Source organism: Nicotiana tabacum, chromosome 5, assembly GCF_000715075.1.
Source record: "Nicotiana tabacum cultivar K326 chromosome 5, ASM71507v2, whole genome shotgun sequence".
Taxonomy (NCBI): Eukaryota; Viridiplantae; Streptophyta; class Magnoliopsida; order Solanales; family Solanaceae; genus Nicotiana; species Nicotiana tabacum.
Genome location: NC_134084.1, coordinates 152,316,270 through 152,337,725, shown reverse-complemented (window position 1 = coordinate 152,337,725; position 21,456 = coordinate 152,316,270). Strand labels below are relative to the sequence as shown.

The 21,456-nt window shown below is 37.2% G+C and overlaps 3 protein-coding genes and 1 non-coding gene across 8 annotated transcripts; 2 read left to right on the top strand and 2 right to left on the bottom strand.

Moving 5' to 3' along the window:
* Positions 1 to 5,982: 5,982 nt before the first annotated feature.
* On the bottom strand, positions 5,983 to 6,641 carry LOC142181036 (uncharacterized). The gene is made up of 2 exons (XM_075253149.1): positions 6,159 to 6,641; positions 5,983 to 6,075 (listed from the first exon to the last, which is right to left on the bottom strand). The coding sequence occupies exons 1-2, from the start codon at positions 6,639 to 6,641 to the stop codon at positions 5,983 to 5,985; spliced, it is 576 nt and encodes a 191-aa protein (XP_075109250.1).
* Positions 6,642 to 11,096: 4,455 nt separating this feature from the next.
* Positions 11,097 to 15,829, top strand: LOC107761831 (mannan endo-1,4-beta-mannosidase 6). Of its 5 annotated transcripts, none has more exons than XM_016580118.2 (6): positions 11,097 to 11,245; positions 13,319 to 13,586; positions 14,060 to 14,254; positions 14,478 to 14,600; positions 14,678 to 14,889; positions 15,267 to 15,829. In XM_016580118.2, the coding sequence occupies exons 1-6, from the start codon at positions 11,154 to 11,156 to the stop codon at positions 15,700 to 15,702; spliced, it is 1,326 nt and encodes a 441-aa protein (XP_016435604.2). In that variant the 5' UTR covers positions 11,097 to 11,153; the 3' UTR covers positions 15,703 to 15,829. The 5 variants fall into 5 exon arrangements, with proteins under 5 accessions (XP_016435604.2, XP_075110310.1, XP_075110309.1 ...); XM_075254209.1 differs by lacking the exon at positions 11,097 to 11,245 and adding an exon at positions 12,595 to 12,711; XM_075254208.1 differs by lacking the exon at positions 11,097 to 11,245 and adding an exon at positions 12,812 to 12,969.
* On the top strand, positions 12,470 to 12,575 carry LOC142181420 (U6 spliceosomal RNA). Its single transcript, XR_012710073.1, has one exon. It is a non-coding gene; the product is annotated as a U6 spliceosomal RNA (small nuclear RNA).
* Positions 15,830 to 16,418: 589 nt separating the features above from the next.
* On the bottom strand, positions 16,419 to 21,227 carry LOC107761832 (serine/threonine-protein kinase AtPK2/AtPK19). Its single transcript, XM_016580121.2, has 7 exons — positions 21,060 to 21,227; positions 18,617 to 19,526; positions 18,371 to 18,453; positions 18,171 to 18,291; positions 17,865 to 18,038; positions 17,272 to 17,379; positions 16,419 to 16,976 (listed from the first exon to the last, which is right to left on the bottom strand). Exons 2-7 carry the CDS (start codon positions 19,253 to 19,255, stop codon positions 16,674 to 16,676), a joined length of 1,428 nt encoding a protein of 475 aa, XP_016435607.2. The 5' UTR covers positions 19,256 to 19,526; positions 21,060 to 21,227; the 3' UTR covers positions 16,419 to 16,673.
* Positions 21,228 to 21,456: the final 229 nt, after the last annotated feature.

Genomic DNA, 21,456 nt, shown 5'->3' with positions numbered 1-21,456 from the left:
TATGAGTCTTACACGATGTGGTTTTATGCTTGGGTCTCGTGTGGTAAGTCTGGGTTGAGGAATTGTGATGTTATAGCAATAGGGAGTATCAAATTGAAGGTAATCAGAAGGGAACTCAGATAGATGGGATAGCTTGGTAGTAGGCCGAGTCAGTATGGTAAGGATATGATTAGTTCTTGGATGCTTACGAGGTAATGAGTTTCTACAGGTGTTTCGCGGTAATTCTTTTGGGTTCTAGTGACATGCATAACTCGGTTGAGTTAAAAAGATTCAGTCTTGACGGTTTAGTGTTGTGCAAATGGAACTCGGAGAGTTCAAGATGGTTTCCCCCATAGTTAGAGAGGTATATTATTCCTATTGGCATGAGGAGCATGGGATGTATAATGATCTTCTCCTAGATGGGGTCGAATATAAAAGTTCTTGGCTGGTTGAGTAAGTAGTTCCTTGTAGCTCGAAGTGGATTGCAAAGTTCTCATAATCTTCATTTAGGCAGTATAGTATATGCGGTATGTTGTGTGGGGTTGAGGTTTGCACGTGTAAGGTCACGGTTCAGTTATGAAAGAAAGGTCATAAATTCTTAGATAGCATGGGCAGCTTCAGGTGACTAGATGAATGATATCACCGATTGGTGTGGCTTAATGAGGGTATATATTTCAGATAGGTCGATATGTTTGAGTTATGGATGCTTTATTGGTATTACGGCACTATCTTGTCTGATCGTCTGATGATATTCGAGTCTGCTTGGTGGCATAGAAAATTATAGGTATACCTCTCATGAGATGATTGAGTACTAGAGGTGTGCTATATATGTGAGCAGTGGAATTGGGATCAAATATGGTAATTCGTGTGCTTTATGGACTTGGAGACTAGAAGTTCTCATATACAAGTTAGCTTGTGGTGTGGATGTCAAAGATGTGGGTAAGTTAGTCAGATGATAGTGTGTGCTATGATTCAGTCATTGTAAACCTTCGGAGGATTATTTATCTGTTGTGTGTGACTAGAATTGATGTGTGGTTCATTGATAGACCTATATAGATGTGTGTTTTCATCGAGATGGCTTTGTTGACTTCGAGTTTCCATTGGTGAGGGATGTGTTGATTCGGTTGTTATCGAGCTATTTGTAATCAGGGGGATCTATGAGTTACATTTCCGTGTTGCGAGCCGTTAGGATTTGTTGATTATAAGCACATGTGGCGCGGTGTTATTAGTGCCTCTCATCGGATTTCGAGCGGGAAGAGCACTGGGTATTGCTCGGTGGATGGCGTATCGGTTATGTCCTTTTGAGTTGTGTGGTGTTATGTAATTGCCTCGCGGTGGTTATGATGATTGCTTTGGTTTTAGACATTATATTGCGCACGGTTGTCGATTTTGAGGATAGTAACTTAAGGTGTCTTATGTGGACCAATGTTTGCATGAGGTCACGCATTGGAGCGAAGTAATGTGGAGGTATGACCTTGTGGGTTAGATTCGTGTGTTCTGTTTCTATGATGTGTGACGGGTTCTCAACCTTGTGTTGTGGTGGTACTGGTGAGCTTGCGGTACAACTCTTTCATTTGAGTCATTTTCATAAATCGAGTAAGTTCGAATTGTGGCTTATTGGTGCACGGATTGCACATGTCAAGGCTTTAGTCTGTATTGATGTGTCAATGTTACCAGAGTAGTTGTGTAGGATTAGATGAGATCATCTGGATCTTAAATGACTGCAAGCGGACTTGATTTCAGCATGTTGGAAGGATAATATCCAGGTTCAGCTCAAAAATTTGCTATGATTTTCGCCAAAGGAGAAGTGACTTCATGAATGGTTGATCTGAGAAAATAGTTATGGCTTACTATGCGTTTCATTTATCATTGGCAGTATATAGGAGTGTTGGAATAAGACTCTAGTTAATAAGAGGTTTCATATCGATATTCGGCTATTGCGTGCAACTGCTGTGATTAGAAGTTATCGCTGCAGGCGTTTGAGCTTTGTGGTATATCACGTAATCGCACCGAGGTTGCGGGTATGGGTTATTACAGCTTGTTCGGGCTTAGTCAGAGTATAGATGTGAGATTTTGATCTTATGGATGAATTCGGAAGTGGAAATGTGGTTCTAAGGTTCATGGGCTAGGTTGGACTGTGAAATTTCAGTTACATTGTGTTATCAGACCTATGCGAGATAGGGTGACATGGGATCACCCCCGGGTATGTGCATGGTAAGGTTATTTAACGATTGGTTGGCTTTTGGAACAACTCTAGGCACGTTCGAGGATGAACGTATGTTTAAGTGGGGGTGCATGTAACGACTTTGACTGGTCATTTTGAGCTTTTTCACTTTGCTCGCCAGTTCTCGAGCATGACAAGCCCCGCGTGATGTATTATGACTTATGTAAATCGTTGGTTTTGGTTTTTAGGGTAATCACAATGAATTTGAAAGAACAGTTCCAATTTGAAACTTAAAATTTGAAATGTTTAACCAAGATTAGACTTGTTGGTATATGATCTCGGATCGGAATTTTTATGATTTGGTTAGCTTCGTTAAGTGATTTTGGACTTAGGAGCGTGATCGGAATGCATTTTGGAAGTCCGTGGAAGGTTTAGGCTTGAATTGGCAAATTGAGACTTCGGTATTTTCCGGTTGATGGGTAAGATTTTGATATAGGAGTCGGAATGGAATTCCGGAAGTTGCCGCAGCTCCGTTGTGTCATTTGTGATGTGTGTGCAAAATCTCAGGTCATTCGGACGTGGTTTGGTCGGGTTTTTAATCAAAAGCGTAATTTGGAAGTTCTTGAAATTCTTAGGCTTGAATCCAATGTGATTTTGGTGTTTTAATGTTGTTTTGAGCATTCCTAAGGTTGGAACAAGTTTGAATGAGGTTATGGGATATGTTGGCATTTTTGTTGAGGTCCTGAGGGCCTCAGGTGAGTTTCGGGTGGTCAATCAGACCATTTCATGTTGTTTGGAATTGCAGAAAATTGTTGATCAGTGTTGCAGAGAAATGGCCTTCGCGTTTGCGAGTAGGCCCTCGCGTTTGCGAAGGGTTAGCTGGTGAAGGCTGGAATTTTAGCCTTCGCGTTCGTGAGGAAGGCGCCGCGTTCATGAAGGCTGATTGTTTGGGCACTGCATTCGCGGGTGAATCTCCGCGTTCGCGTAGAGTAATTTGATCAGGTGGACTTGAGGTATTTTATTCATTGCATTCGTGAGTGGTGTAACGCGATCACGGAGGTTTAGTCCGAGGAAGCATCGCGTTTGCAATGGGACGGACGCGATCGCGAAGAGGAAATTCTGGTCAAGGTTATTTTGTGCTTCGCGAACGCGAGGCTTTGACCACGTTTGCGAAGAAGGAAATTTTACCTGGGGCAGAATGTTTAAAAATGAGTTTCGCGAGTTTTGGTCTATTTTCTCCATTGTTGAACGATTTTTGGAGCTTTTGAGAAAGATTGAAGAGGGAATCAAATGGTAACACTTGGAGGTAAGATTTTTGAACTCTATACTCGATCCTATGTTGATTCCTACTTGTTTAATCAAAAAATATGTTGGAATTAAAGCCTAAAATTGGGGAATTAGGGCTTGTAATTGGAGATCTAGAAATTGGGATTTGAGGGGCCATTTGAGGTCCGATTTTGATGTTCTTGGTATGTATAGACTCGTGAGAGGATGAGTATTCTATTGATGTAAGTTTTATCGAATTCCGAGATGTGGGCCCGGTGGTCGGGTTTTCGTAATTTCGAGATTTTTGATGTAAATTGGATATTTTTGAGTGGGTTTTGTTCCCTTAGCATATTTTAATAGTTATGTATTGATTGTGGCAAGATTTGGAGCATTCGGAGGTTGATTCGTGAGGGCGAAGGCATCGCGGGCTAGAGTTTGGACCAGATCGAGGTAAGTAATGATTGTAAATGCAGTCCTGAGTGTTTGAAACCCCGGATTTCACATTGTTGTGCTACTTTGAGGTGACGCACACGCTAGATGACGAGCGTGGAATCTTGCACCGTTGGGGATTGTGACTTGGTTCGTCTCGTACTATTGTTAAGTCGTGTATTTGATTTGAAATCTTATGATATTCCATGTTTTAGAGATTGATATTACATCTTGGGTTGTATGCCATGTTTGGGGCCTTGTGCCGGCCTGTTGAGACCCTTAGAGGCATTTTCAATATTTTTCCTCACTCTATTTATTTTGAAAGCGTATCATCAGTCATGTTTTACCTGTTATTGTTTAAATCTGGTTTTATTATTTTACTTCTTAAAATGTGAAAACTATTTGGGCTAAGTTCCCTATTTTACTGATGGTCCGAGTGATTATGAGGTTGATGACTAAGATAGACCGAGGGTCTGATTGTGAGGGTATTGACTGAGATAGACCGAGGGTCTGATTATGAGGTTAATGACTGAGATAGACTGAGTGTCTGATTGTGAGATTAATGACTAAGATAGACCGAGGGTCTAATTGTGAGGATAATAACTGAGATAGACCGAGGGTCTGATAGTGAGGTTAATGACTGAGTATATCGAGGGTCTGATAGTGAGGTTAATGACTGAGAAAGGCCGAGGGCCTGGTTGTGAGGATTATATATTTATTGATCGGGCTGCACGCCGCATATATATATAGACATGGATCGGGCTGCACGCCACAACGATATGTTAGATCGGGCCGCACGCCACAGCGATATAGCGCTTGGGCTGTATGAGCCCCTCCGGAGTTTGTACTCCCCCAGTGAGCGCAGTCGACTATATAATGGATTGGGCTGCACGTCGCAGCGATATACGGATCAGGCTGCATGCTGCAGCAGTTACTATATGGTACCTATCGAGTGTGAGTGCTGAGTGTGAGCGCTGATTGGTAAGAGTTTTGTCATGAGTGACTGAGAGGCTTGCCTGAGGGGCTATAGATATACATGTACATGAGTGATGCTTTGCATAAGGGGACTGTTTATGAACTTACTGTTTTTTTCACTCCTCCTTTAAGTTAGTTTCTATTGAATATGTTGATTTAATTACTACTTTCGCTCATCTTTAGACCGAGCCTCTATCATAAATGTTGAACAATGTTTTAAATAATCTTTCATTTAAACTTAAGTTTTTAAGTTACGAAAAGGGTTGTGAATTTCTGTTATGCCGATGTGATGTATACGAACTAAGTTTTTGCCCGAGGGGGCCGATTATGGTTTTTCATCTCTTTTATTATAAATGGTATTGAACCCCTAATGAAACTGTTGGAAAGCATTTTAAATGATTTTACCAAAGGCTGGATTTTAAATGAGACGATTGACTCGTATTGTGATTTGAAAGCCTGATGTGTTTATTTGAGTTTAACATAAATGTGAATTCATCGTTTCCTACTACTCATTCTTTATTTACTCTTATTACTTACTGGGTTGGAGTACTCATATTACTCCCTGCACCTCGTGTGCAGATTCAGGTATTTCGGAGCCGTGTAGCGGGTGTTGATTGCCCGGACACGAAGTCATCAGAGTTAGCAAGGTGGCTGCACGACGTTCTCAGCACTGCTTCCAGCCTATTATTTTCATTACTGTAATTAGTACATTTTTGACTATTTTGTTGTACTCAGACCTTGGTAGATGCTCATGACTAGTGACACCCCGATGTCGGGCTTGTGTAATTATTCGGCACTTTTCTTTTAAATTTTCATTATGAGATTATTGTTTATAAATGGTATAAAAACAACTTTTATTGGAAAATGGTTGATTCGAGAGTTGTGTCGGCTGGCCTAGTTTCACGATAGGCGCCATCACGGCCGGGTCGGTTTTGGGTCGTGACACTTCTACCTGGTGGCACTTTGAAATCTGGAGGTTTAACAATTTGTGACTTAACACTCTCTGGTACAATCCAAGAATCAATATGTCCTACATGATGTATTTGTCTTTCATATATTTTCAGCCAAGATTCTTTTAAGTACCAGTGTGAGCAAAAGTTGGACTTCTTGATGTTTCTCTTCTCGATAGTTGCAATTGCATGTATGCGTAGTAATTCATCAAATTGAAACTAAAAACAATCATATATTCTTTTGTTTAAGTCCACCAAGAAAGTTATTCCTTCTTCTTCAACTCTAGAACGCCATGAGTCAACAGGGAAGACCTTCAATGTTGAAAAATTATAAGTTAGTACATTATGTTAAATTATATTAAAATCATAACCTAAACATAAAACATAATACTTACATTCAAAGTAAATGCTAAATCTATCTTTTTCTTCAATTCCTCCTCTACCCAACAAGAAACATCATAAAAAGTTTCTTCTGCTTCATTTCTTCTTTTATAAAACCAACATTGTAGCTTCACTTGAATGAAATCCATCATTCTTAATATAGGCAACACCCTTGCTTCTAATAGGACAGAATTCATTGACTCAACTATGTTTGTTGTGAGCATGTCATATCTTCGTCCTAGACTACAAGAACGTGCCCACCTTTCCGGTGGTTCTTCCATCAAGTAGTCATAAGTTTTCTTATCTACTTTTGTTATATCTGACATGTATAAATCAAATTCTTTGCGCCTGTATACTCTTACAGCACTTTGGAGAAGTTTTATGACCTCACTTTTCACTTTCCTTCGCTTTAGGTTCTGCTCCAAATGATACATACAAATCTCATGATAGCTTTCAGGATATACCTTTGCAATGCCATATGCAATAGATTGATGCATGTCTGATAATTAAATTCTCACGGCTCCCAATTGGATTGCGAAGCTGACTAAAGTACCACTCATAGGAATTGTTATTTTCATATTCTGCTATTCCAAAGGCTAGTGGAAAAATTTGGTTATTTGCATCCTTTGAAACTGAAATCATTAAAACACCACGAAATTTTAACTTCAAAAAAGTTGCATCAATAGCAATCACTGGTCTACAATGATTCCAACTAGAGATTGATGATCCATATGCATAAAACATATAAAGAAACCTAAAAATACAGTATAAAACAAGGTTAATAGAAGTTAAGGACAGGTAGTCCTGAACTTCAGGTTACAAGGCCAAAAGTTAAGGACAAGTAGTCATATAGTTAGACTAACAAGGTCAAAAGTTAAGGACAGGCAGTCCTTAATTTAGAGTTACAAGTTATAAAGTTAAGGACATGCAGTTCTTAACTTTGAGTTCAAATTTCAAAAGTTAAGGACAGACAATCCTTAACTTTGAATTCCAAGTTCAAAAGTTAAGGACAGTCAGTCCTGAACTTCTGGTTACAAGCTCAAAAGTTAACTGGTTAAATACAGCATGTCCTAAATTTTATAGACTAATAAACTTGTTTTTATTGTTTACCTATTGTTGTCGTTTATCTTTATGTTAGTATATGTTCCCGAGTTTTTACTTCTCATCATATACAAGTATGAAGACAATAATTCATAATTCTCTTCAGGAGTTCCTCTTATTAAAGCGGACGCAAGTTGAATAGCACGTCACGTCTTGTGATACCCAAATGTCTAGCCCATATAATTTTTGCATTTCTGCCATAACAAAATCTGGTGTAACTTCAAACCTTAGGTCTCGAAGATTGTCGATAATGTAACCACAAATCAACTTTGAAGTTGCATGCCTTTGATCAGCTTTCATAGTGTTAACAGAGCAGTCATGATTTTTCTCAAGCACACATTTGCAGTCCAACATTTTGTGATTGCTTGGTGCAATGTAAGTTAGGGCTGTGCATTTGGATCGGATATCCGAAATCCGATCCGATCCACTCTATTTCGGATTTTCGGATTTCAAATTTCGGATTTTCGGATTGGATACGGATTGTGTTTTATGAAATTTCGGATTTTCGGATTGGATTCGGATTGGTATGATTTTAATCCGATCCGATCCGATATCCGAAATTATATGTACCTATATAAATACACTAAAATTTTAGGGTTATGCTTATTCATTTTTCACACACCCCCTCACTCACTTAGATTTTTCCGCCTCTCTTGCACCTCTCTTCTCTTCAGTGAAGACTAAAAGAGTCTCAATGACTCAAACTTCCGATTTTACTTTGATTTTATGTCTCTTTCTTCCGCCTCTCTTCTCTTCTCTTCTGTCTTTTATGTCTATTTCATGTTCTATTCTTCAACTTTTGATTTTACTTTGATATTTTTGTTTGTTTTGGTAGATGGAAGATGAGATAGAGACACCGAATGAACTTTAAATTGTTGAAATTTTTTGTGACAATCCGATCCGACAATCCGAAAAATTATCCGATCCAAAGTTTAAAATCCGATCCAATCCAATGTTAATTCGGATCGGATTCGGATTGCCCTTTTCAGAATCCGAAATCCGAAATCCGAATCCGAAAGAGGCTAAATCCGATCCAATCCGATCCGTGCACAGCCCTACCCACACCTATCATCATTGCATTTTAACGAATATCTTTTTGATCTTGATCTAACAACCTTGAATTCAAAATGTCCTTTAATTGCTATATTCGAAAAATAGTTAATTATCCTCTTCTTTTTGTCAGATACTGATCCCACTTTTATTTCATCCAACGAAGCATTTTCTCTTAATATCGTAGTTGGGGATTCTTTTTGTTTCAAATTTGACCTTCGTCTAGTTAGTTGAGTAGAGATTTTTTCAGCAACTTCTTCGATTATAGGTGCACTCTCTAAGACTTGAATACCCAAAGCTTGTTCGTTGTCAATCTCTATAATACTTTGTCCTTCTACTTGAATAGAATCAAATGTTTGAAGCACCTCTTCAGTTATTGGTTGAGCTTCAACTATATCTATTTCCATTATTTGTTGGCATTTGTTTTGATTGTCATGTTGAGTTTCTCTGTTGACATGTGTTTGAAGCACTTCTTTAATTATTGGTTGAGCTTCAACCATATCTATTTCCATTATCTGTTGGCATTTGTTTTGATTGTCATGTTGAGTTTCTCTGTTGACATGTTCAAAGGTGCTTGTTGATCCAAAAAGTGTTTGAGAAATATCAACAATGAAACGACAGCCCTTGAAGAGTGAATGAGTTTTTAATAACTCTATATATGTGTGAAGATCTAAATCTTTGGATACAAGCATTCCCTTGCTTGTTCCAAGGTTGATATCAAACCATATCACTGCTTCAAACTTGTCTCTATCCAATTCAATAACTTCAAAGATCTGTTTAATGAAATCTTCAAACTGAATTGCCTCAGGTACTAGAACAAGCTTTGTTTGATGATCAAGATACTTATAGTATTCAGTCCATCTACCATTAAAAGCAACTATAATGCATATCGTTTCCATCCTGCAAGTCAAGAGAATGGGAAACTCAAGACATATTTTATAGAGCAATCCTTATATAATTAAGAACAGGTATTGTAAGTTCAAGACCAAGTTAAGGATCGAGTGTCCTTAACTTTTGAACTTGGAATTCAAATTCCAGTACCAAATGTCCTTAACTTATGAACTTGTAACTTAAAGTTCAAGACCAAGTGTCCTTAAGTTATGAACTTGGAACTGTAAGTAAAGGAATAAGTGTCCTTAACTTTTGAACTTGGAATTCAAAGTTAAGGACCAAGTGTCCTTAACTTTAAACTTGAAACTTGAAGTTAAGAACTCTCTGTCCTTAACTTTTTAACTTGGAACTCTAAGTTAAAGACCAATTGTCCTTAACTATTCAACATGCAAGTCAAAGTTCAGGACGAAGTGTCCTTAACTATTGAACTTGAAACTTGAAGTTAAGGACTACATGTCCTTAACTTTTTAACGTATAATTGTAAGTTAAGGACCAAGTGTCCTTAAATATTGAACATGTAAGTCAAAGTTCAGGACCAAGTGTCTTTAACTTTTTAACTTATAACTCTAAGTTAAGGACCACATGTCCTTAACTATTGAACATGTAAGTCAAAGTTCAGGACCAAGTGTCCTAAACTTTTCAACTTAAAATTCAAACTTCATGACCAATTGTCCTTAACTTTTTCAAAATAATTTGCAAAACTATGACAGTATGTCCTTAATATACAGAAGAATAGCAATTCAATTTGCAAAATCAGGACACTATGTCCTTAATATTATGTGCTCAATTTTTATAGAATTATCACAGGACGCGATGTCCTTAGCCTTATCAATCCAGAAATTCAAAAAAAAATCAAATTTCTACTTACTGTATAAATATCTATAGAAATCGGAAAAAGTATAACTATATCGAAATAAAAATCAATAGAAACACACAAAAGTATAACTTATTGTAAATTTATGTCGATTTTTGGACGAGAAAGTTGAATTCTATAGTTTGAAATCGGAAGAGAAGCTTCTGCAATTCTATACTTTGAAATTCGACGATCACAGTGAAGTTAGTTACGTGTGTTGCTGTTGTTGATCGTTAATAAAAGTGTAGGTATAAGTTATAGCAGAAGTGTATTTTCGTTCAGTCAGGTATAAGTTTATTAAACCAGTGGCTAAAGACTAAAGACATTTAAAACACTGGATTTAAAATAAAGACAGGTGCTCTTAGTGGCTATTTGTCACATCGGATGTCCAATGCACGAGGCCCATCCCACAGTTAGCATTTCCACTCGATTAATGACACGTTGTACTCTAAGCTATTCCCTAAAATAATATTGTCATGATATATAAATAGATAGATAAATTAAAATTAATTTTCTAGATAAGTTGAAGCAGTAAAATAAGCAGAGAGATTATCCAAAGGCAAGAGGGATTTGTTTAGTGGCAAGTGTTTCTATTTCCAGCATATGAAAAGGTCTATTTTTATAATTTTGGAAAGTAACAAAATGGAATGTGAACTAACTAGCTGGAGTACTGAGCAATACTTGCACGGAACTTTGGACAAGTAATGTCATAATTTAATCTTTACCTTTTTTAGTGGTTTTAATGCTTAACTTTCTGAATTGAAATTTTAGCATCACTACGTAGATTATAGTAGTGCCGAGATTTAGTTCAATCTTTCATACTTACTATGATAGGCCGAGTTTCTACTAGGCGAATCCTTATGTAGAATTACTTTCATACTCCAATAGGATATATAAAAAAAAACCCAAAAAAAAAAATATATTGATGACTCAAATACTCCAACAAAAGACAAAAATATGGAAAAGTTTGATTTCATTAAGGAAATGGCAATTTGTCGGTACACTTTGTTTGCTACTCTAGGGAGCTTGAAAATTGAAAGGTTCTCCAATTTCTTCTTATTCTACTTTTCATAGTCAAAATATTTTCAGACAGTTCAGATTCTGACTATACTTAATGAGTATGAGGCTTTTCAATTACTCAATTGGGGGTGCACTTCTGCTTCTATGCAGAAAAGTACTACATGTCCTCTATTGTCAAATTTTGAGGTAAAACATTCAGTATTCATATGGTTTCTTTTTACTATTTAACCGATATAGTTTCATTGTATTTTAATATGTTATAACAAGTAATTTGCGTTATGTATTTTGTTAGTAATGTCATTTTTGGCGTAACTAGTAAAATTGCTACCATATGACCAGGAGGTCACAGGTTCGAGTCGTGGAAACAGCATCTTGCAGAAATGCAGATAAGGCTGCATGTCATAGAACCTTGTGGTCTGACCCTTTTCCGAATCACGCGCATAGCAGAAACTTAGTGCACCAAACTGCTTTTTTTTAATCTCACTTTTTGGCAACTTGTAGTTATTTTTTAACTTGATAATGCCAAAATTCTATTGCACTATGTGAGTATAGAAGTTAAGCTATTCTATTTTATGCCAACTTTTCTTAAAGTATGTCTTAGGATCACTTATTAGGAGCAATGGATATTACTAAGTTTCTAATAACATAATGAGAATACTAGTTGTTTTCCTATTTCTATTTGAAGATTTCAAATCCAATGAAATAATGACAGCCTTAGGGTTTTTCACTTTTTTGTTGAAGAGACTTTCCACTTTGGTACTTTCTTTAGTAATTCTTACCTTTCACTTTAACTTTTTTACCACATATGTAACCAATAATAGAGTGCAGATAAAGAAAAGCAGGAAGCTAAGAAAAGTAGGAAGTTTTCTGTCAGTTTCATGTAACAGTTTCTAGTGCTTAATGTTTTAAATAAAATAAGGCCTTGCCTCTTCTTACTAATTTCTTTATTTTCGTATTCTTGCACCGCCGACGGTCTATCGGAAACAGCCTCTCTATTCCCTTAAAGTAGGGGTAACGTCTACATACACACTACTCTCCCCAAACTCCACTTGTGAAATTTTACTAGGTTGTTATTGTTGTTGTATACTAGTATTAAGGGTCATTTGGTTTGACGATGAGTTATGTTGTGATTAGTAATGCTGGGATTAGTTATGCTTAGGATAAGTTATCTTGGTATTATTTCTTATTAATTATTTGGTATATTGTATTAATTTCGGGATTGTTAATTTTACTGCTTAATCTTGGGTTATCCTGGGATTGTTATTTCACCCAGTGGTAGATGTAAGTTATCCCAGTAGTATTTTTAATTCTGGGATAAAGCAGTACTAAATTTTTATCCCATGATTATTTTTGATTATCCATTGTACCAAACAACCCTTAAGAGAATCTTTTTTAATCTATAGAGGAATTGTCCCTTTTCGTACATCCGATAAAATTGGAACGATACAGAGAAAAGATCTCACATAACCCCTGCATAAGGATGATACAAACAAATCCAGAAATGATCCAAATTTTCCCTATCAAAGAATTATCTATAAAAGGAATTGGTAATATAGAGTGCATTTCAATAAGTGTGCCATCTTTTAGTTTTTTGTTTGTAGACTTCTATACTAATGCTTTGAAGCCAAGGACCACTATCCATCTGACAGTTAGTATGTTATCATTAAGGAGAAGGGTCTGGTTTTATTTTTTCACAAAGTTTTTTAGTGATAAAGACATCTGAGCCAAATTTGAAAGCCATATATCACAAGTTAATATTTGCCTTTATTCCTTAAGATCAAGTTTATTATTTTGATCAATTTTCTTTCAAGAAGAAATGCATATCCATAATTGTTTAATTGTTTTGAGGGAAAAAATGGAAATATGAATGTGTAGTTGCAGGGACAAGAAGGGACACTGAATCTTTGCTTGTAAGGTAGCTTTGATTATTCCCTCCTCAACACTTCTGTCCATTATCATAAGCTTGTTGCTTATTCAGAAAAACCTCGGACACGTCCCGTTGTACATCTATATATATACTATGTTGTTCAAGATAACCTTAACTTGCTCATTGACTTGCCAACATGGTTAACCAGGAGCAAAATTTTAGCTCTAAATTCCTTTTATTGGCTGTTAGTTGTCTACTTGTAGTATGTATAAAGTATGTAAATTGTGCTCCATTCGATGAAGCAGGGAATCAGTTTCATTTTCTTGTTATGTTTGTAGGATTGTTTGTTTCTCTAATTTTGATTTTGCATTTTTGAATGGATATAATGTCAGGGGAGAGATGGAAGATGAAGAGTGGACAATGGTGCAGAAGAGTGGGAACCAATTTGTGGTGAATGGACAACCTTTTTATGTGAATGGATTCAATACTTACTGGTTAATGGTGTTTGCTGCTGATCAGTCCACAAGGGGAAAAGTTACTGAGACGTTTCAGCAGGCATCTGCTGTCGGTCTATCAGTATGTCGAACTTGGGCTTTTAACGATGGCCAATGGCGAGCTCTTCAGAAAACTCCTGCTGTGTACGACGAAGATGTTTTCAAGGTACTTGTCTTGTCTTGTCGCCCAAATTTTCCTATATATACATATGCTAACCTTAAAAGGACTGAAGTAACGTGGTCATTGGGGATTCATTTAGCCGGCCCTATCTTGCTTGGATTGAGACATAGTTGTAGTATTAGTAGTAGTTATTGTTGTTGTAATACATATGCTAACCTTAAAAGGACTGAGGTAACGTGGTCACTGGGGATTCATTTAGCCGATTCCATCTTGCTTGGATTTAGACATAGTAGTAGTAATAGCTAATATGTTAACTTTTTTCTTTTTCAGAATATGCTGGCACAACTTTGAGTATTGATTAATTTTGAGATTCCAACTGAAAGTGGTAAATGCATGCAACTAGTAGTAGTAGTAGTAGTAGTAGTAGTAGTAGTAGTAGTAGTAGTAGTAGTAGTAGTAGTTGATGAACTTGTTTATAAACAGAAAAGCTAAAAAGTATTGATGTTCTTGTTATTTAGGCTCTGGATTTTGTGGTGAGTGAAGCCAAGAAATACAAGATCAGACTGATACTATCACTAGTCAACAACTGGGAAGCGTATGGCGGAAAATCCCAGTATGTAAAATGGGGTAAAGCTGCTGGCCTGAATTTAACTTCTGATGATGATTTCTTTTCTCATCCCACACTCAAAAGCTACTACAAGGCTCATGTGAAGGTACTATTTTCCTATGTTGCTCGGACTCTCGGAAAATGTTGCTGGATGTGTGTCAGATCCTCCAAAAGTAGTGTATTTTTGGAGGATCCGACACGGGTGTGGCAGCATCTTGGAGAGTCCGCGCAACATAGCTATTTTCTATTATAGTACCTTTTAGCGAACTCCACAATGCAGCATTGTCTTCACTTTCGAGTCTGAATTTGTATTAATCTGTTTTCTACAGGCTGTGCTCAATAGAGTGAATACCTTTACCAACATAACATACAAAGATGATCCTACTATTTTCGGTTGGGAACTGATGAACGAACCACGTTGTGAATCAGATCCTTCTGGGGATAAACTGCAGGTTTTTGCACTTGGCACTTAGATGTCATTCTTTTAATCAGAAGTTAATGGAATACTGAAACATTAAAACCTATATAGGCTTGGATAGAAGAAATGGCAGTTTATGTGAAGAGTATCGATCCGAAGCATTTAGTAGAGATCGGACTCGAAGGTTTCTATGGTCTCTCAACTCCTAATAGGGCTCATATCAACCCAAATTCCTATGCTCAACAAGTTGGAACTGACTTCATTAGAAATCATCAGGTTCTTGGAGTTGATTTTGCTTCAGTTCACATATATCCAGACTCTTGGTAAGCATACTGGAATACTGCACTATTATATTCAAAGGCAGATCCAGAATTTAAATTTTATCAATTTTAACTTTTAAGTTCCTAACACCGAAAACAATGCACTTTTTAAACGAAGTGTTCAAAAAAATTCTATTTTCGTAAGGTAGGGGTAAGATCTGCGTACACACTACCCTCCCCCGACTCACTGGGTTTGTTGTTGTTGTTGTTGTTCAAGTATTTGTTAAATTTTTAGTGACTTTTCACATATAGATCTGTGTTTCTCGTCAAAAACACTGAGTTCAGTTGCACCAGCCCGCTGTTTATAAGCTGCATCCGCTTCTGATCATGTTATTATCCCGAATTTGCATGAAGGCCACTAATATTCTGTACTGCCTCAGGATTTCACAATCGATTTCTGATGCTCATGTCGAATTCACCAAGTCATGGATGCAATCACACATTGATGACGCGGAGAACTATCTCAACATGCCAGTTATATTTGCAGAGTTTGGTGTTTCCGCGAAAGACCCTGGCTACAATTCAACTTACAGGGACACACTAATCGCTACAGTTTACAAAACAATCTTGAATTCGACTAAAAAAGGAGGAGCTGGAGGTGGAAGTCTTTTATGGCAAGTATTTCCAGAAGGAACAGATTACATGGATGATGGTTATGCAATAGTACTTTCAAAGTCACTCTCAACGTCGAACATCGTCTCTCTTCATTCTAAGAAGCTGAATACCTTCAATTCCTTCTGTTCTTGGAAATGCCATTGGGGTTGCAGAAAGAAACATGTCCTACTAGACGACTTCCAATCTCGTGATGAGCTTTAACATGTTTGTGTAAGAAGATATGCCATTTGAATGAGATGTTTGCACCAGCTGTAAAAGATTACTACATATATGTATCTTAATGTGGAACATAAATCAAGTTTGTCTTATAAGAAACAACTATAAGCCAGATTGTGTGAATAAGGAATTTGTAAAGTGTATTTGTAAGGTTCATAGCTGCATTTGTTGCTGATTTACGTCGTTGTTATACAAAAGCTATCGCCATGCCCTTGGATCTTTTTTTTTTCCTGATTAATGGAGTATTTTGCTGATAAAGGGGAGTCTTGGCGTAACTGGTAAAGTTGATGCCATGTGAGTAGACGGTCAAGTGTTCAAGCCGTGGAAACAGTCTCTTGCAGAAATGCAGGGTAAGACTGTGTACGATAGACTTTTGTGGTCATATTGTTCCCCGGACCCCCCGCAAAGCGAGAGCTTAGTGCACTGGGCTACCCTTTTTGCTGATGAAAGAAGCCAAGTTCAATGTTGTGGTATGCCATGTTCCACATCTGTCAAGTTTCAATGCGTATAAGTGGCTCATTGAGTGAAAAATACATTTTAGCTATATACAAAGGCTTCAAAATTCTATAAAATTTCTTTAAAAAGGGTGACAGGTGACTCCTTTAAATTAAGTAGTAAGTCTTTATTATTTCAAGTCTTTTCCTTTGAGAGAGTTCAAATACAGATTATCAAGGGAAAAAAGACAAGGTCGTCCTTCGAAATTTCAAAATGCAACAATCAGCCATGAATCTCATTTCAACAAACAGACGACCTAACCAGTCGTTGTAGTATCATACACCTGATGCAAGGTCTAAAGATAAGAAGCCTCTGAATCAGTACCAGAAAGAAGAAACAACAAATCAAACAACATAAATAATATAAGGATAGGTTTCATTTTCCTGATAATGACCTTAACTGACTACTGCATCCTATAGAAGAAAATGAAACAACATAAAATGTCATCCTATAAATCCATCCTAGCACAAAGGACTGCTCCTCTGGAGAAAGGATGCAGCAGGCCTCACGTAAGTATAACCCTGAAAAGGGTCCCCGTTATCCTTTGGACTGGAAACTGGAGAATCTACCAGTGACATCTCTGTCCAGCACTTGTCGAAATTGGCAATGCAATGTATTCCAGCTATTTCAGGACGGAAACTTGGCTGTATCTCCCTTGCCTCCAACTTCTTCCAGTTGATTGGTCTGAACCATTTATGGCCCTTGATATCATCACTACCCTTAAGCGCACTGCCAAGCCGTTTACTTGGGTCTTTTTGCAGCAGCTAGAGAATTGGGAATATAGATTAATCTTATGGAAAAGACAACAAAAAAACTAAACTGAGAAAACATGAATAGCAGCATTTCTCTATCCAGGCAGGCATGACACTGTTATTGTAAATAAGTCATGAAATTCCAGCCTTCATAGAACTGTCAACAAGTTAAAAGATAACATCTTCACTTAACACACGGTGCGAGGATGAAAAGGACAACTCCATCTGGTTTTCAGAAACAACTGTACAAGTGATGTTCCATTCATAAAGACTCACAGAGAGAATAAGAGGAGATGAGGAAAATTACCCCTTTAAGCAGAGCATGTGCTTCACTGGACAAAAACGCTGGCAGCTTGAGTTTGTCTTTAACTATCTTCTGCTGAATCTTTTGCCTATTTCCACCTGTGAAAGGAGGCTGCAAATTCAGAAAGACAAAGTATTAGCAGGAAAATCACAATTAAGTTTTCTGAAGAATGCGGCATTTTCTTCCAGGAAAATAAACATGCAACTGAAGAGTTTCTTGCAATCAAAAGAATCTTAATATTTGTAAAAGAGTCCAATTGTTTTTGCTAATGATAGATTCCTCCCGCACCCCACAAGTGATATATTACAAATTATTTAGTAAATTGTGCTCCAAATTAAAGTGGCAACATGTTCTGGTGCATTCCCCACAGGACATCCCTTTATTTCTGCATATGTGAATATAGTTTGAAGAGATTGCGGGAACAGGTCAAACCGAGAAAGCTTGTAGGAACAGCAGGTGGCTCTTCAAGCAAGTCAAAGAACATAGTCATGCAGAATTCTTCTCATAAATAAAATGATCAAGTAATGCCTAAGACTTAAGACGAAAGGAACTTGTTCTACAGCTATATGTGCAGAGACATGAATAAAGATGCCGACCTTCCCGGTGAGCATCTCAAACAACAAAATTCCTACACTCCACCAGTCTGCAGCCTTATCATGGCCCTTCCCGAGAATAATCTCCGGTGACATGTATTCTACTGTTCCACACATGGAGTTTGATCTTGTATCCTCCTTGAATTGCTTGGCAAGTCCAAAATCAGTCAACATGGCCTACAACAAGTAAGGGAATCGAGTAAATTAAATGCATAACCTTTACATGGAAAGGAAAAAATTGGATGGGTGAAGACGCGCATGCATTACACACACACACACACACAAATAGAGGGAGAGGGGTGAATATACATGGCCATCGACATCCACTAGTATGTTTTCCGGTTTGAGATCCCTGTGCATTATTCCATTTGCATGAAGGTGAGACACTGCTGATACAATTTCTGCTGCATAAATTCGTGCCAGATCCTCTCTGAGAAGCGAAGCAGGAGTTAAGTAATTCACAGTTTCAGCTTTCACAAAGTGACAGAAAGCAAGAAGGGAGAATCTACCTGAAAAGGCCTTGTTTATAGAGCTGAAAGAAGAGGTGGCCACCATTAATGAAGTCTAGCACAAGGTAAAGCCTATACTTTGTCTGCAAGTTAAAACCATGAAAAGGGTGTCTGATTATCAAAAAGAGTTACAAAGTTAAATGATTGACTTACAATCATACAGTTCTAAAGATTCAAAACAGTACTATCCATGTGTGGTTGCTCAATGATTGAAGACCTATTGAATGAGAAAGTCTAGGAAATCACCTGGAATGAGTACCTAAGCTGGACTACAAATGGGTGATCTATCTTTGTCAAGATATCTCTTTCTGCTTTCATATATTCAGCATGGTTCTTCTCCATAATCTTATCCTTTCTCATCACCTTCATTGCATAAATTTCTGATGTGCCCTTCTTTTTCACCTGAAATACTTTCCCGAATGCACCCTGCCCAACAACTTTCATGACTTCAAAATCTTCAAGGCAGATGGTTCCAGCTTTTGCTAAATCAGTGACAGACAGTTCCTGGTCTTCCTTAATTGTCTGTGATATAACATTCTCTACCAGTTCCAGTGAATCTTCTGTTTCATGAATGGTCAGCCTCCCAAGTTTGAGTGCTTGATTTTTGTATGATGAAGGACCAACCAAGGAATGCGACCTACTGTATACAATCTCTGGATCATCATAGACAAATTCACTCATATCTGCTGGAAAGACCATGCTTTCACATACTCCATTACTAGTTTCATTTGAGGCCAGAGAAGGAGGACCAAAGACATCAGAGAAATCCAGTTCAACCTGCTCTGATGGAACAACATTGGGGGCACTCAGTGGTAAAAGCAACTGCCGGTGCAAGGACTTCTGAAAGTTAGTTTTTGTCGGAGCAAAGAGCTGAGAAGAGACCATGTTTCCGGTTACTCTTTGAGGGATGTAGATGGCCAAATATTAATACTATAGCAGGCAAGCCTTTCCAAATGTTTCAAAGGAGTGAACTACCAACAAAATCCTATAAATAGCCGTAATTGAAGTGAAGTCCACGTTCAGCGTAGCAGTCTTAAAGAACTTAGAAAGCAAGCACAACAAAATCCAGCAGAAAAATCCGTTCTTGTTTCCCAATTTACAGGAAACTGCAGATACCACAGTAGTTCTAGTATTCATGAAGATTCTGAAGTCAAATCTGTCGTACATGTCAAAACAGAGAGAGTGAGCAGCAAGTTAGGAAGATGTAGCAGTTGAATGCAAGTCCTGTTAATACTTTAGAAAATAGAAATTACTGGAAGAAAAAACCTGCAAAGGATGCAAACTCCATGAACTATAGAATTCAATGCAGTATATAGAAATTCAATGCAGCACTTTGAAGGGATCTTCATCTCATCATTCAAGAAAATGAAGAAAAAGAACGTACTTGACAGATTTATCCACACACACACAGAGGGAGGGAGGAAGTAATATAATGCAGATGAATTATGGGCATATGCTGCACTATCTGCCTTATAAAAAAATGCACTATCCCGTTTACTTCTGTAGTATTACCACAAGAACATAATCAGCAGATGAAATATGCTTCATTATCCAGTGTGATTCTCTAATATTATCACACAAAAACATAATCATCAGACGAAATATACTGCACTATCTAGTGTACTTCTCAATCTCTATAAATATTGCACAAAATTTCTCTCTATCTCTCTCAAATCTCCTGCATTATTAGGCACATCTAGCTTATATATACACACTCAAAAATCAGGATTTAACAGAAGAAACCACCTACCACTTATCATTAATACTTTCTCTAGTCCTAAAAGGCAAGTCCTAATTGACAACAAGGAAACTCAACATCATTGTACTACACGTTAGGAAAAATCTGCTCAATAGCATATTGAGTCAACGACAATATGTTACTCGTATTAAATTACTTTCCTTTCATTTCAGAACATGTCTAGTCCTATTCCAAATTGAGGTCGCTCTTTCTTCTGCATTCCTTTTCTTTTATCCACAAGATGGAGGAACAAAAATACAGAGATTGTTAGAATGTCCCACACTGGTTGTCTCCTTACATGGTCTTGGCAACCCTCACCTCACGAGCCACCTTTTAGGGTTGACTAGGCCCAATGTCCCTTTTCTTAGCAGAGATAATAAACAATCTAGCAACTAAGACTACAATATTACGAATCAGAACATTTCAGATCTAATGAGTTCACTGAATTTAAGACCAGTTCCAACTATTTGCAGACTATATTGTACTAAAACAATAAAAGAAATTATTAAAGTATCATAACTAAAACTTATTAAGGTACAAAAGTTCAAAACTACGAAATTTCAGCCAAACAACAAATATTGCGCCTATAAATCAACAGAATTATAACAAAATATGCAACAAAAACTTTTTTCACTGCTCTAGAGAACACAAAACATGAAACAACAAGAACTTGCCGAATTATTTTATTTTCAGAAAGAGAAAAAGTGAAAAATCGGAGATCTGAACCAAACACATATAGATAAGAAGAATTAGGATAGAACTGTACATATGAATACATAAATTCATAAAAAGGTGCATTTTATAGATTCTAGATCCAAATCTGACAGAATTTCAATTAAATAATGCGTTCAATATTTTCCCGAAGAATTTCAATTGCTAAATAAATAACAACGATTAACAACTAAAAACCTAAGAAGAAAAGAGAAGAAAGAGGAGAACGTAGAATCGTACCTTGGGAGAACGAAGATGGAAATTTTTGTTTTCAGGAGAAAATGCGTTGTTTATGACGGGACCCGTCTAAAATGCAAAAAAATTCGCGTCGCGTCGCCTTGTAAATATGGAGGGAGTGGTGGCTAGTGGGTGGCGTGGGTGGGTGGGTCGTAAAAGGTGGATCACGTAACACGCTAATCAAAGAGGTCAAATTTTTTTATTTATTTTTTTTGTTGATAATTGACTCATCTGATGTGGCGTGATTCTAGTGGCTTAAGTGGATCCAATATTCTTAGCATGCATGTTAAAGCTCAGCATATTCTTTGAGAATTCCAAACCAATTGGAGGCTAGTACAAATCTGAAAATTCAAACCAAATCGAAAATCAAACCAAATCGATCTAAAAAATCGATATTTTT

What these genes read in the sequence shown, in the direction of transcription:
- LOC142181036 (XM_075253149.1), bottom strand. Translation starts at nt 6,641, where the DNA reads ATGCATCAATCTATTGCATATGGCATTGCAAAGGTATATCCTGAAAGC. An exon ending in ATTTAGCATTTACTTTGAAT is followed by an intron (nt 6,076 to 6,158) that starts GTAAGTATTATG and finishes TCAACATTGAAG; the next exon opens with GTCTTCCCTGTTGACTCATG.
- LOC107761831 (XM_016580118.2), top strand. Translation starts at nt 11,154, where the DNA reads ATGAGTATGAGGCTTTTCAATTACTCAATTGGGGGTGCACTTCTGCTT. An exon ending in CTCTATTGTCAAATTTTGAG is followed by an intron (nt 11,246 to 13,318) that starts GTAAAACATTCA and finishes ATATAATGTCAG; the next exon opens with GGGAGAGATGGAAGATGAAG. An exon ending in ACTACAAGGCTCATGTGAAG is followed by an intron (nt 14,255 to 14,477) that starts GTACTATTTTCC and finishes TGTTTTCTACAG; the next exon opens with GCTGTGCTCAATAGAGTGAA.
- LOC107761832 (XM_016580121.2), bottom strand. Translation starts at nt 19,255, where the DNA reads ATGGTCTCTTCTCAGCTCTTTGCTCCGACAAAAACTAACTTTCAGAAG. An exon ending in AGCTTAGGTACTCATTCCAG is followed by an intron (nt 18,454 to 18,616) that starts GTGATTTCCTAG and finishes TTTAACTTGCAG; the next exon opens with ACAAAGTATAGGCTTTACCT. An exon ending in TTGAGATGCTCACCGGGAAG is followed by an intron (nt 17,380 to 17,864) that starts GTCGGCATCTTT and finishes CTGAATTTGCAG; the next exon opens with CCTCCTTTCACAGGTGGAAA.